The sequence below is a fragment of the Hemibagrus wyckioides genome, linkage group LG03 (genome assembly GCF_019097595.1).
Source record: "Hemibagrus wyckioides isolate EC202008001 linkage group LG03, SWU_Hwy_1.0, whole genome shotgun sequence".
In the NCBI taxonomy this organism is placed as follows: domain Eukaryota; kingdom Metazoa; phylum Chordata; class Actinopteri; order Siluriformes; family Bagridae; genus Hemibagrus; species Hemibagrus wyckioides.
The window spans coordinates 390,146-403,091 of record NC_080712.1 but is presented as its reverse complement, the minus strand read 5'-3'; the positions used below and the strand labels follow the sequence as shown (position 1 = coordinate 403,091).

General features: G+C 40.3%; 2 protein-coding genes across 2 annotated transcripts in view; one reads left to right on the top strand and one right to left on the bottom strand.

The window, feature by feature from the left end:
- The first annotated feature begins 85 nt into the window (after positions 1-85).
- On the top strand, positions 86-10,340 carry mtap (methylthioadenosine phosphorylase). Its single transcript, XM_058383791.1, has 8 exons — positions 86-203; positions 3,257-3,343; positions 3,470-3,528; positions 3,656-3,823; positions 8,565-8,667; positions 9,031-9,270; positions 9,654-9,776; positions 10,066-10,340. The coding sequence occupies exons 1-8, from the start codon at positions 180-182 to the stop codon at positions 10,102-10,104; spliced, it is 843 nt and encodes a 280-aa protein (XP_058239774.1). The 5' UTR covers positions 86-179; the 3' UTR covers positions 10,105-10,340.
- A 646-nt stretch (positions 10,341-10,986) lies between these two features.
- cdkn2a/b (cyclin-dependent kinase inhibitor 2A/B (p15, inhibits CDK4)) overlaps positions 10,987-12,946 on the bottom strand; it is a 52,828-nt gene continuing 50,868 nt past the window's right edge. Inside the window, exon 2 of the mRNA XM_058378262.1 lies at positions 10,987-11,503. Within this exon, the coding sequence (XP_058234245.1) occupies positions 11,252-11,503 (252 nt within the window). The 3' untranslated portion in view covers positions 10,987-11,251. The remainder of the gene's footprint in view (positions 11,504-12,946) is intronic.

Sequence of the window (12,946 nt, the reverse complement as noted above, 5' to 3'; positions counted from 1 at the left end):
GTGTATAATTGTTTTATTTATATACAGTTTGTAAAGAAATAAAGTTAATTAAATGAATCGGCAGAACTCACTTCCGGGGTTGACGTCATCACGCAATGCCCTACCGTGTTTGACGCCATCACGCGCACGTGCGAGTCGGTAGGAAGCGCGGTGTGGGGGGTTTATCATCTGGAAGGAAAATGGCATCGAGGTCTCCGATAAAGGTAAAGTTCTGTCTTTAAAGCGGTTTATTCCGAGTCTTTAACATCAGGACATTCCGCTGCAACTGAGAGCTTTAGATTTTTATTTTTTTTGCGATAATCTTTTAAAATGAGCCGCTTTACTGAAGGGTTTTTACTGTGAATAATCATCCATTAATCAGACTAATGAGAACCTCATCTAATACCGTGTGATACGGTCTAATGAAATGTGATACAGTGTAATAGCGCCTGATCTCGTCTAATGCCATGTGCTAAGCTCTAATAACGTCTGATCTCTTCTAATGCTATCTGATGCAGTCTAATGCCAGCTGTGGCTTATTTTGATTTTGTTTTTTTTTCCCTGTGGAAGCGGTTGTGGGATTTATCGGGAAGCTGTAGAATGATACAGTTCACAAAACCATCATCAGAACGTTTGTGATCTGTGAGTGGATAAAACATCAGTGATGCTCTGAGATCAGATCTGACCTCAGTCATGATAAAATGCTTTGAAAGTCTAATCAGAGATTTCATTACCTTCATTACTGACCCTCTACACTTTGTGTAACATCCCAACCGCTGTACTGAGGACACCACTGCATCCCTCCTCCATACAGTCCTGATCCAGCTGGACAGCAGAAAGGGGAATTACGACAGCAGAGAGAACGAGGTGGAGCTTCTTCCTGCAGGCCGTTTTGGCCTGGAACCAGGAGAACATCTAGAGGCTTGATTTTTCTGGACTTGTCTGTACAACACCCACTAACTGACTCTTACACCCTAAAAACTGCACACAAATTACACACATACTTTATACACAAGTCATTTTATGTTCATATTAGGGCTATCGAAAAAAATCGAATTTCGAATATTCGTCAAATTAAAAAAATGGCACATTCCAATGCAAAAATCGTGCATTCTAATTTTTTGTGTCACGAGGCGTTCGACACGTGATGACGACATAACTGATACGGTTTGTGGTTAGTTTGTTGTCCAGTACAGCGGTGCGGGGGTGTTGTTCATTTGAAAAATGGCGGAAAAAATGTGTGAGATGGATATGTATGAAGGAGGCAGAAACCCTCTTAGTTGGTGGCAAAAATCGTGCAGCATGTATCCACATAGCGCTCAGCTTCCGAAGACATACTTGACCATAGCTGGCACATGGGTCAGAGCTGAGCATGTGTTTTCATCAGCTGGAAACATTGTCAACAAAAAACGCTCGGACTACGCTGCATGGAAAGTGTGTGCGGCATGGGCGGCTCTAGGACATTTTTAGGAGGGCTTTAACATTTCTACTCTGCAATTCTGCGATTCTCCATAAAGTCTACACAAATTGGTGATCTCCTCACTCCTCAGAAATTTCCCTTTCATGCACAATAAGGAAATTATATTTTATTTAAGAACAGTTTGAAAAGTTATGCTCTTTAGAAAGTGAATGTCATTTCATTTCAATAAAAGATGCAATGCTTTATTTCGTTATAATTGATTATCGCATCCTCTTGTGGGCATAGCAGACAATACAGTACTTTTTTCCTCTAACATTAGGAATTGCCTTTAGAATTTGAATATAATTTGAAATTTGCTAATATTTAAGAAAAAAAATTTGAATTTAGCTTCTAACCCAGCCATTTTGACAGCCCTAGTTCATATCACAGTATATTAGTTTATAGGCTACAGTTTTTAAAAATATTTTGTTGATTTATTTTCCTCTGGTAAAATACACAGCTAATTCTATTCCATTTTATTTCATGTTATTCTGTTAACAGATAATTCCATTTCCTCTCTTTTTATTTCACTTTATTTATTGTATTTTACTTTAATTTTTAAATTCCCTCTTTGATCCAATTTCATTTGAATCTTTTTTTTTTTGTAATATGGACAGTCGTAAAAAATGTCACTGCATGTCACCTGATACGGTCTAATGTCCTGTGATACAGTCTAATAGTGTCTGATCTCATCTAATGGCCTCAGATACCACAGCTTCTGCTCGGATCTCAACGTGTCTGGCAGACGTCTCATCATGATTGAACTGAAACTCAATCCCATCAGAACTGTACTGTTTATTCCACGTGATTCATCCCCAGACCAGGATCTTGCATTATTTCTGAACACCTCCATGATCTTCCCTTTGGTCACTGCTCACAACCTTCGGGTAACCATGGACAATCAACTGTCCTTTTCCTCCCATGTTACTAATATCACACACTCATGTCGGTTTCCTCTGTACAGTATCAGAAGGATTCGATCACTTCTATCCACACAGGCTACTCAGGTTCTTGTTCAGTCTCTGGTCATTTCGAGACTGGACTACTGCAGCTGTCTCCTGGCAGTTCTACCTCTGAACACAATTCGTCCATTGAAAATGACCCAAAATGCAGCTGTGTGACTTGTTTTCAACCTGCTTAAGTTCTCGCACACCACTCCACTGCTGCGTTCCCTTCACTGGCTTCCTGGCTTCAGATTCAAAACACTGATGACTGCCTACAACGCCAAGAATGGACCAGCACCATCTGACCTCAAAGCTCTTATTACTCCTCACACTAACCCTCGCTCCCTCAGGTCCAGTAGCACTGCTCGACTGGTCCACCATCTCTCAGGGTCAGAGGTAGGTCTACATCTAGAACTTCTCTGTTCTGGCACCGAGGTGGTGGAATGAACTTCTCCTAGATGTCCGAACAGTCACTGTCCGTCTTCACATGAGAGATGCAAACCTACCTCTTCCTGAAACACTTAAAATAGTGCTCTGGGTTACTCCATATCAGTTCTTATTAACAGAAGTGTTTTATTAAAGTAACATCACACTCGTGATCATTCTGCTGTCCTGAATATCAGAACACATCTGCTGACCTGTGCTGACCAATATCCCTGTTGATGCTGATATCCAGTATTTCTCTTTCTTTCTTTCTTTCTTTCTTTCTTTCTTTCTTTCTTTCTTTCTTTCTTTCTTTCTTTCTTTCTTTCTTTCTTTCTTTCTTTCTTTCTTTCTTTCTTTCTTTCTTTCTTTCTTTATGATAATGTGTTTGTTAATTAACTGAGGAGACAGAATATCATTATTTTTATTGTGTGTGTTTGTGTGTGTATAGATTGGGATCATTGGTGGTTCTGGTCTTGATGATCCTGATATCCTGGAGGGCCGAACAGAGCGCTATGTGGAGACTCCGTTTGGAAAGGTGTGTGTGTGTGTGTGAGAATATGTGTGTGATTTGATCAATAAGTAATTAGCAATACTATTATAATATTACTGATAGAAAGGAATATTATTTAAATGCTTCGATAACACACGGTTTGTGTAACAGCCTTCTGATGCTCTAATTCTGGGCAAGATCCGGGACGTACAGTGTGTGCTGCTCGCCAGGTAACACAAACACATGCGTACACACACACGCACACACAAACACACACACAAACACACACACACACATGCCTGTGTTTTAATAAAGATAAGAAACCCACAAAAAAATTGCTTGTGTGTGTGTTTGAAGGCATGGCAGGAAACACACCATCATGCCGTCTAACGTGAATTATCGTGCGAATATCTGGGCTCTGAAGGAGGAGAAGTGTACTCACATCCTCGTCACTACGGCCTGTGGCTCGCTGAGGGAAGACATCAGACCAGGGGACATCGTCCTCATTGACCAGTTCATTGACCGGTACACAGACATACATATCGACGCATTAAACACCTTAGAATAGGACACCTTTTGTTTGGTCCAACCCATTTTTTATGTGATCAGAAGATACAAAGCTCTCATCAGCAGGAGGACTCAGAAGATCAGAGATGAAGCTTTATCAGAGTAATGGAAAGATCAATGTGTGGAGGAAGAAACGATCTGCTCATGATCCATTCATGCAAGCAAGAAATATGCAAGTAGATATTAAGTGTTATTTTATTTTAACTCTTCAACAAATTTAGACATAAACATCAGGATGTAAAACTTCTGGTGGTGGTAGTATCATGGTATGAAGCTGTATCACTTCAGCTGGAACTGGAGCATTAGTCAAGATCAGTGGTGGACCGTCAGGGTCAGTAAGTCCTTCTCTGCTGGCCTAAACAGCAGTGATCTGAATCACTGACTTGCATGTTAATATATTTAATATATTTTTCCGTGAATGTGTATTAAATTATTCCCAATAGTCTATTCTCTACATTTCATAGCTCTTCTCTCGGTTGTGCTGCTTCCAGTAGTGTATATTTATGATAAGAGTATTTATCCAATCATATTTCAGACAGTGGATGACATCATGTGTTTCCAGGGTGAAAAAAATCTGCCTTAAAGCCTTCAGAATCAATAGTGCAGGCGCCTGGAGCTTAAAATAAGTGGCAATGAAACTGTTCCATTAACCAATCAGATTTGGAGTTGGCGTCACTGGGGGCCATCTAGCAGGCGTATGATTACATCAGCAATTTCCCGTCCTCTGATTGGATAGTTGGAGTCGTCAGAGGCAGTGACCCGCCCATATTCAGTGTTTCTATATTCTCGGTGTCTCATTTCGGATGCTGCGTCCTCCGGAGATTGCAGTTTGCTGCATACGGCATCAAGAATGTCTTTTTTGAGAAAAGTAACCGTCATAAAATGGACTATTCCTTGTGAGGTGTGAAATACTGTAGAATAATTTCTTTTTTACTTTGTTATTTAACGGTTGATTAGTATCTCTTGCCGTGGCGTCCAGGGGCGGTTCTAGAATTTTCATTTAAGGGGGGCTCAGCCCCCAATGAGGGTATAATAAAATTAATTAATTAATTAATTAATTAATTAATTAATTAATTAATTAATTAATTAATTAATTAATTAATTAATTAATTAATTAAAATAAAATAAAATAAAATAAAATAAAATAAAATAAAATAAAATAAAATAAAGGTTTGACTAACAGGGTAGGATGGTAAACTTATTGCAGCATTCCACTGTATTGCACAGATGTGTATAACATTTGAGTACTGAACAATCCAAATACGAGTCTTCCTGATCACACACTCACACACACACACACACACTCGTCCTCTGATCCTCGCTCTAAAACGCCGCGGTCTGCGGATTGAAGAACGTGCTGAAAGACGGGGAGGAGCCGCAGAATGGAGAATCGCAGAATTTTAGGAGGGCTGAGTAGAAAATGGCCTGGCGACGCCCATGGTGGCGTCATAATGATGGTATAGAGGTGGATTAATTCAGGAAGGACACCAGTGAAGGCCTAGGTGTGAAATGCACAGCCTGCCACTGGTCAAGATGGAGGGACTCATGGACAGCTCTAAGTATAAATCTACTGTAGGTCAGAACCTGCAGGTCTCTCTTAGACAACTGAAAATCAAGAAAAATAATTTCACATTGCAGCACGATAACGACCCGAAGATGATTAGCAGTTTGGATCGGTCCAGTCCCTAAATCTCCTCACAATGTGATGGATTTGGTGTTTTTGAGCAAGAATAGATGTGAAAATCAAGATGTTTGGAGATAGAAGGCTTCAAACTGTGCACTGTATTAAAGGTGCTTTAACAAAGTGACGGAATGTGTTCACTTCATCAGGGCTTCAGGTTACTGTGCTGGTTTTCTGAAGGTTTCTTATTTGTTTTTCACAATGAAAGTGAAAAGACTGGATTTCTCCAGTTTTGTGCATCACTGATATCTGCAATTTTTAAATGGTTTTGTAAACTTTTTACACTTTTTATTTTATATTGTGTGCATTGTGTATCTTCAAGGATCACAGTATGATATTTTTGAACTGATGGTGTGTGATGTAGGAGGTTTCAAATCTGATTAAATTTTTAAAAAGAAAGAAAAGCTTTACCTCATACTTTGCTATTATAATGGGGTATGATGCTAAGAACAAATTACAATTTCATAATATTTTACTTTTATTTATAATTTTTATCCAAAGTGGCTGCTACAGTGGCTCAGATGGCTCAGCAGGGAGCGCTGTAGGGTTTGGAGGGGCAACAGGGGAAGCTGTAGGGCTCTGATTAGCAGCAGGGGTGCTGTAGGGCTTGAAGGGGCAGCAGGGGGCGCTGCAGGGCTCAGACTATCAGATTAACCATCATTATTTTTTGGTGTTTCAGTTTCCCTTTTGAGATTTTCGTATGTTCACATTTCCTCACAGTAGTGTAACAGGTTCTTGTCTTTTTATCTTATTGAATAATGTTGTTAGACGGGTGTTTATCACGCTGATGGAATGATGTCTGCGTCTCTGCGGCTGAGTGTGTTTGATATTCAAGATAGAGCTATGGCATGTAGTGTGTGCAGACGCTGGTGAGGAATATAATATATATACTGTTGTATATATCATCAGTAAATACAAGAGAAGCAGTAATCTCTTCTGTCTATAGGATGTTGTTCCAGAGCTGCGAGTTTAACACAGAGATCTCCATCTCCTGGGGTCTGGTCTTTATCTGACCAACTGTTTGGAAGGCTTTTTTCTTCACCAGGGAAAGAATTCTTTTGTCCTCCACCACAGGTTTTTTTTTCCTGCAGTCTTACGGGCCTTTCGGAGTTCCTGAGCTCACGGGTGTGCTGTTTCTTTTTAATAACGTACTAAATATTTGATTGAGCCACAGGCAGTTTATTTAGATGTTTTAGTCTAATGAGGATTCACTTCAGTTACTGTAATTCCTGCACTTCAAGTATTTATGCACCTGAATGTGTATCTTGGATGTCACCAAAAATTCAGACAAAAATGTTGAAAAATGGCAGATTTCAGCCAGATTTCCCGACGGCCTAAAGTCTGCACCATTCATTCTGTTGAGCAGGTTTAGTCAGAATTTCAGGAAATCGTACCGTGTGACTCAGCCTGTACATTCAAGTGGGAAAGGTTTACAGGAAGTGTGTATGGAGAAAGACAAAGGGACTCATGATGAGTTATGTTGGATCAAATAATAAGATGTCCTGATGGTCCACCAAGATAAGATATACCATGCAGATTTACATGTAAAAGATTTTGCTGCAATTTAGCTGTGTTTCATCCATGTTTCCACAAAGGTTCCAGGTTCTGAAAATCTCTGCCGTTCATGCATGTTAGTGAATCCACCTCGTTAAAACCTGCCTGTGGTTGTAGTGCAGCAGGTTGTTGTGATATGGCATGATAAGGCAAAAGCAAGTGCATGATTTTTAATGCTCAGTGCAAAGAACAATTAAAACAGTGAAAATCTACAGGTTAGGAACTGGACAATGGCACACACATCAACAAAACCTAGACAATGAAAAACAAGGAAATAAAGGTCTGCTCATCCAGGTGAAACTGGACACAGGTGAGGGTGACTCCGGCATGTGATGTGACATGTAGGGGCTGATGGGTAATGCAGTCCAGTCCCCCCCATCACCCAAGCACAACACAAGTTTGAAAGGGCAGACCTGGGCAGCCAGACGATATGAGGTGGTTTCAGTGTTGGACTACTGATCAGGAGGTTGTGAGTTCAAATCCCAGGTCCACCAAGGCCCTTAACCCTCAATTGCTCAGTTGTATAAAACGAGATAAAAAAAATCACTCTGGATAAGGGCGTCTGCTAAATGCTTAAATGTAATCTCACAGCCTAGGGGTGGTGTAATGCCCAGGATGTCCTCAGAGGAAAATTTGATCTGCCTTGGGTTCTCCTGGATCTGCTTATCTTGGGATCGTCTGCATCTATGTTACAGGTCTAGCTTTCTATCATGAGAGGGAGGTGAAGACTTTTTTTTACACACCATTATCTATAGCATCTTACATTTTATCTCATTTTATACAACTGAGCAATTGTGGATTAAGGGCCTTTCTCAGGGGCCCAGCAGTGGCAGGTTGGTGGACCTGGGATTCAAATTCACAACCTTCTGATCAGTAGTCCAACACCTTAATCACTTAACGGTGGTGGTGGTGGTGGTGGTGGCGGCGGCGGCAGCGGCTTGGTTTTCTGGAATGGTGGCTTGGTCTTCTAAAATGTTCCACCAGCATTTCTTTGTAGGGGCTGTGTGAGGATGGGAGAATGGGTGTGGCAGTGAAACAGGCTTAACACTGAGTGTGTGTGGCAGGACAGGTTCGGGTAGGTTTGAGGTAAGACCAGTTTAAACAGACATGCACACAGAGGTGCAGTGCAGTCAGGGAGTACTGAGAAGATCTCATGAAGATGACATGGTCAGGTTCCTGAAGGTCATCACCCAGTGCAGTGTGGTGTGAAGCAGAGTCACAAGGTTAATAGCAGATCCTCAAGTGTTTATTCTTCATCTCTCTTTATTCTCCCTCTTCATGTTAATAAGAGAAAGCACACAACTCTCCAGCTTCACTTCTGACTGATACACAGCACTGACACTGGAGACTCCTTCCACATGTTCCAGAAATGTTCTGAGAGTTTATTAATCGAACCTGAAGAGAACTCCTTGAGAGTGGTGGATGAATCTTCTGTCTCTTTCTCTTCTTTCATTTGATCTGAAGGACAACTAAGAGAGCTCAGACGTTTTATGATGGTGACCTCAGCAGTCCTGCAGGAGTCAGTCACATTCCCATGGCCGAACCCTTCTGCTCCAGAACCAGAGAGGTTAGAACATTTATTTCTCTAGTCTCACCCCATCAGTGTAGATAAACCCGGGGCCAGACATGTGGGGAGGTCAGTGTGATAAACTCCTCTACACTCACGGTCATATGAAGAGGTTAGTGACCCTGCTAGCCATGTTTATTGTCTCTCCCTCTCTTTCCCTTTTCTCTCTCTCTCTCTCTCTCTCTCTCTCTCTTTTCCTCTCTCTTTTCCTCTCTCTTTTCCTCTCTCTCTCTCTTTTCCTCTCTCTCTCTCTTTTCCTCTCTCCCTCTCTCTCTCTCTCTCTCTCTCTTTCCCTTTTCTCTCTCTCTCTCTCTCTCTCTCTCTCTCTCTCTCTCTCTCTCTCTCTCTCTCTCTCTCTCTCAGGTCCTGAGTGAAGCAGCGAGGTCTCTTGGTGTCTCCTTCCATGTGAGTGGTACTATGGTGTGTATTGAGGGTCCTCGGTTCTCCTCTCGTGCCGAGTCTTTGATGTTTCGTCAGTGGGGTGCTGATGTCATCAACATGACCACCGTCCCTGAGGTTGTGCTTGCCAAGGAGGCGGGGCTCTGCTATGCTGCCGTCGCCATGGCAACTGACTATGATTGCTGGAAGCAGCATGAAGAGGCGGTGAGAACATTTACTCAGCTCCAGTGCTGATCTCTGTTCTTTAATGTTTCTCCTGCAGTTTATGAACTTTAACAACAATAATAATAATAAGAAGAAGAATAGTATTAAAAGTCATAGTTCTGGTATGTTCTGTTACACAGTCTTTAATATATACTGTTAATAATATAATATAATATAATATAATGTAATGTAATGTAATGTAATAGAGATATATTATATTATATTATATTATATTATATTATATTATATTATATTATATTATATTATATTATATTATATTATATTATCTCACACACACATCATAATAAATTGATGAAATGTAGAACATGTACTTCTTGATCATAATTTGCATTTTTGATTGTGTGTGTGTGTGATGTTTGTAGGTGTGTGTGGACAATGTGCTGAAAACCATGAAAGAAAACGCAAACAAAGCAAGCAGCATCTTACTGACAGCCATCCCACTGATCAGCCAGCTGAACTGGGACGAGACACTCAGCCAGCACAAAGTGAGACACACACACACACACTTTTATCCATTGCTGCCTCCATAGCGCTATACACTCCAGATTAATGCTTGTATAAAAAAATTACAATTAAACACTGCAGTGCAGGAATGCGTCCAACTAAATCTGCCAGTGTGTGGTATGTGGCTCATCCTGACACACACACACACACATTGTGTAAATTGTCATGAAACTCTCACTCATACATTTACTTTCACTTCAGAATTGAATTTCTCAAGTGTGTTTCATTTCTCTTGTGTGTGTGTATGTGTGTGTGTGTGTTTGTGTACAGGCGATGGCTGCCTCCTCTGTGATGCTGCCCAAACACTGAACCTCCTGAAGATGGACACACACACACTACACTCTTCTGTAATGAGCAAAGTGCCTGATTATATTTCAGCCAGGGCGACACACACACACACACAAGAGAATCTCACATCTCACTTGTTAGTTTGAATGTACTTTGAGCATTGTGTGTTTGTTCATTGTTTAGTTTTTACAGTAAACCACTTTTATAGCAGAGAAACTCTGGATCAGTCTGAATAATAAATAAACATGTTGTCTTCACTCTCAGTCTCTTAATCTCAAACACTGAAAATACTAACAGTCTAACGGTCATGATAATAATCCTGTTATACCTATTAGGATATGATTTTATTTATCTCTTTCTGAATATAAGAAGCTAAATAATTAACAACTTTCTAAATAAATAAATTGATGGGAAATAATTCAGACACGCAATAATACACCGATCAGCCATAACATTATGACCCCCTGCCTAATATTGTGTTGGTCCTCTTTTGCTGCCAGAACAGCCCTGACCCGTCCTGCACTGTGTATTCTGACCCCTTTCTATCAGAACCAGCATTAACTTCTTCAGCAGTTTGATCAACAGTAGCTCGTCTGTTGGATCGGATCACACGGGTCAGCCTTCTCTCCCCACGTGCATCAGGTGGCCACTAACAGGTGCCATGATGAGGAGATACTCGGTGTTATTCACTTCACCTCTCACTGCTCACAGTGTTATATCTATATCTATATCTATATATATATATATATATATATATATATATATATGAACCTCCTGGTGTTCTGTATTCTGTATATATCCAGATTAAAAATCAGCTCCACAGAAATGACACAAATCTGAATGAATACAAACATGCAGCATGATTATATCAATATTTATTTATTTATTTAAATATCATATTATTTATCTTAATTTAATAATCAGGTTTATATTTCAGTGTTCCAGCATATAAACATTCATAATCGTATCCATGATACATCTTAATATTAAACAAACATTACATTAATAAAGTGTATTAAAATAGATAAAAGGTGTAAAGTGCCTGCAGTGTCTGCATGATGATGATGATGTGTATAAGCCGTTTATAAACATTACAAAGTCTTCAAGGTTAATAAAACATTGGAACGACAGTACATGTGTGTGTGTGTGAGAGAGAAGCAGTAGAAGATTAGAGGGGGTGTAAGTACTTGGCGATGTGGGCGTGGCCAGCCCGCAGTGCATGCTGGGCAGGGCTCCACCCCCCGTTGTCCAGCGCAGTGATGTCCGCTCCGGCTCTGACCAACAGCTCCACGGTGAGGAGGAAACCCTCACGTGCAGCATCGTGTAGTGGTGTCACCCCCGTACTCACGTCCATCACGTTCGGGCTCGCACCGTGTGATAGCAGGAGCCTGGCCATGCGCTCACTGCCCATCATCATCACCTACACACACACACACGGGTAAATCCTCATTAATGAGTGTGTAAAACTATAAAGGACTCTGCTGTGGAGGAGGAGATGATGATGGAGTGATAAAGACAAGAGTGTAATTATTTATAAGTTTTAAAGTTATTACATTTATACACCTGAGCAGGTGAGGGTTAAGGGCCTCACTCAGGGGCCCAGCACTGAGCAACAAATCACTTTATTGGTGTGATTTAATGGTGAAATAGTTGATGGTTGGTTGATGGCTGAGAAAGCTGGAGGTTCCTCCTGTCAGTCAGTTTATAGACACTCCCCCAAAGGGGTGGAGCTTTATTTACATGGGTAGTGGTGTGTGTGTGTGTGATAAATAATAGATAAAATAGATAAATAATAATAAATTGTAATATTGTTGTCAGACAGAGAGGCAGAGACACAACTAAACACACCTAGGGCTAAAACAACGAATCGATTAAATGGATAATAATGGATAATGAAAATGGTTGTCAGTGAATGACATTATGGATTATTTGGCCGGCGCAAGTCACCACGCATTCAATGACAGCGTTGTTCCAGGAGCTCATGGGAAGAATGAGTACAAGAGTACTCATGGGAGAGTACAATCACGTCTGATAAAAGTGTGTGACCCGAGTCCTCTAAGGCATGGGAACATTTCATATTAAATTCCACACCAAATGTAACTTGCAAACTTTGTAAAGTGGAGCTTCAGCGTCACGGAAACACGACAGTGATGAACGAGTACAGAAACCGGAAACATGCGGCAATCACAGATGGAGAAATTTCAGGACCATAAGTTTAATGTAGATTTGTCATGTGACATATTCGTGTGATTAATGTCACTCACACAGAACGTGTTTTATTCCTAATTCCTTTTCCATTATTTTTAATGAATGTGATAAATGAATGTTTGATCATTGAGTGTGTGCATCTTTTACTTTATCTACAGGTTTTCAGTGTCCGGTGTTTATTGTGTAAAGAGCGTTGTGTTACTCCTCATTCACAGTGTAAATGATAAACAGCGCTAATAGTTGTTAATTAATTACTAATTACTGTCCAATTAAAACCGTTTGACCAAAATAAACAAACTATATTTGTTTTTAATCAGTATTTGTTACCAATTAAAAATAATCCAATGTAAAATTTCTGGAAGACTGAATGGATCATAACTCAGTAGTCTAGTAGTTCTGCCTCTTTAAGAAACACAAACAGTTCATGGTTTAAAAGATCAAAAGTTTTCTGCTTAAAAGCTGGAAAACATTGTGGTAGTGGAAAGGTTTAGTTTTACACACAACTACACAACTCTACACACACCTACACAACTCTACACACAACTACACAACTCTACACACAACTACACAACTCTACACACACCTACACAACTCTACACACAACTACACAACTCTACACACACCTACACAACTCTACACACAACTACACAACTCT

Excerpts from the sequence above, each read along its gene's own strand:
- mtap (XM_058383791.1), top strand. The coding sequence starts at position 180 with ATGGCATCGAGGTCTCCGATAAAG. Across the intron at positions 3,824-8,564 it reads ATTGACCAGTTCATTGACCG|GACAACTAAGAGAGCTCAGA; the intron begins GTACACAGACAT and ends TTTGATCTGAAG. Across the intron at positions 9,271-9,653 it reads GGAAGCAGCATGAAGAGGCG|GTGTGTGTGGACAATGTGCT; the intron begins GTGAGAACATTT and ends TGATGTTTGTAG.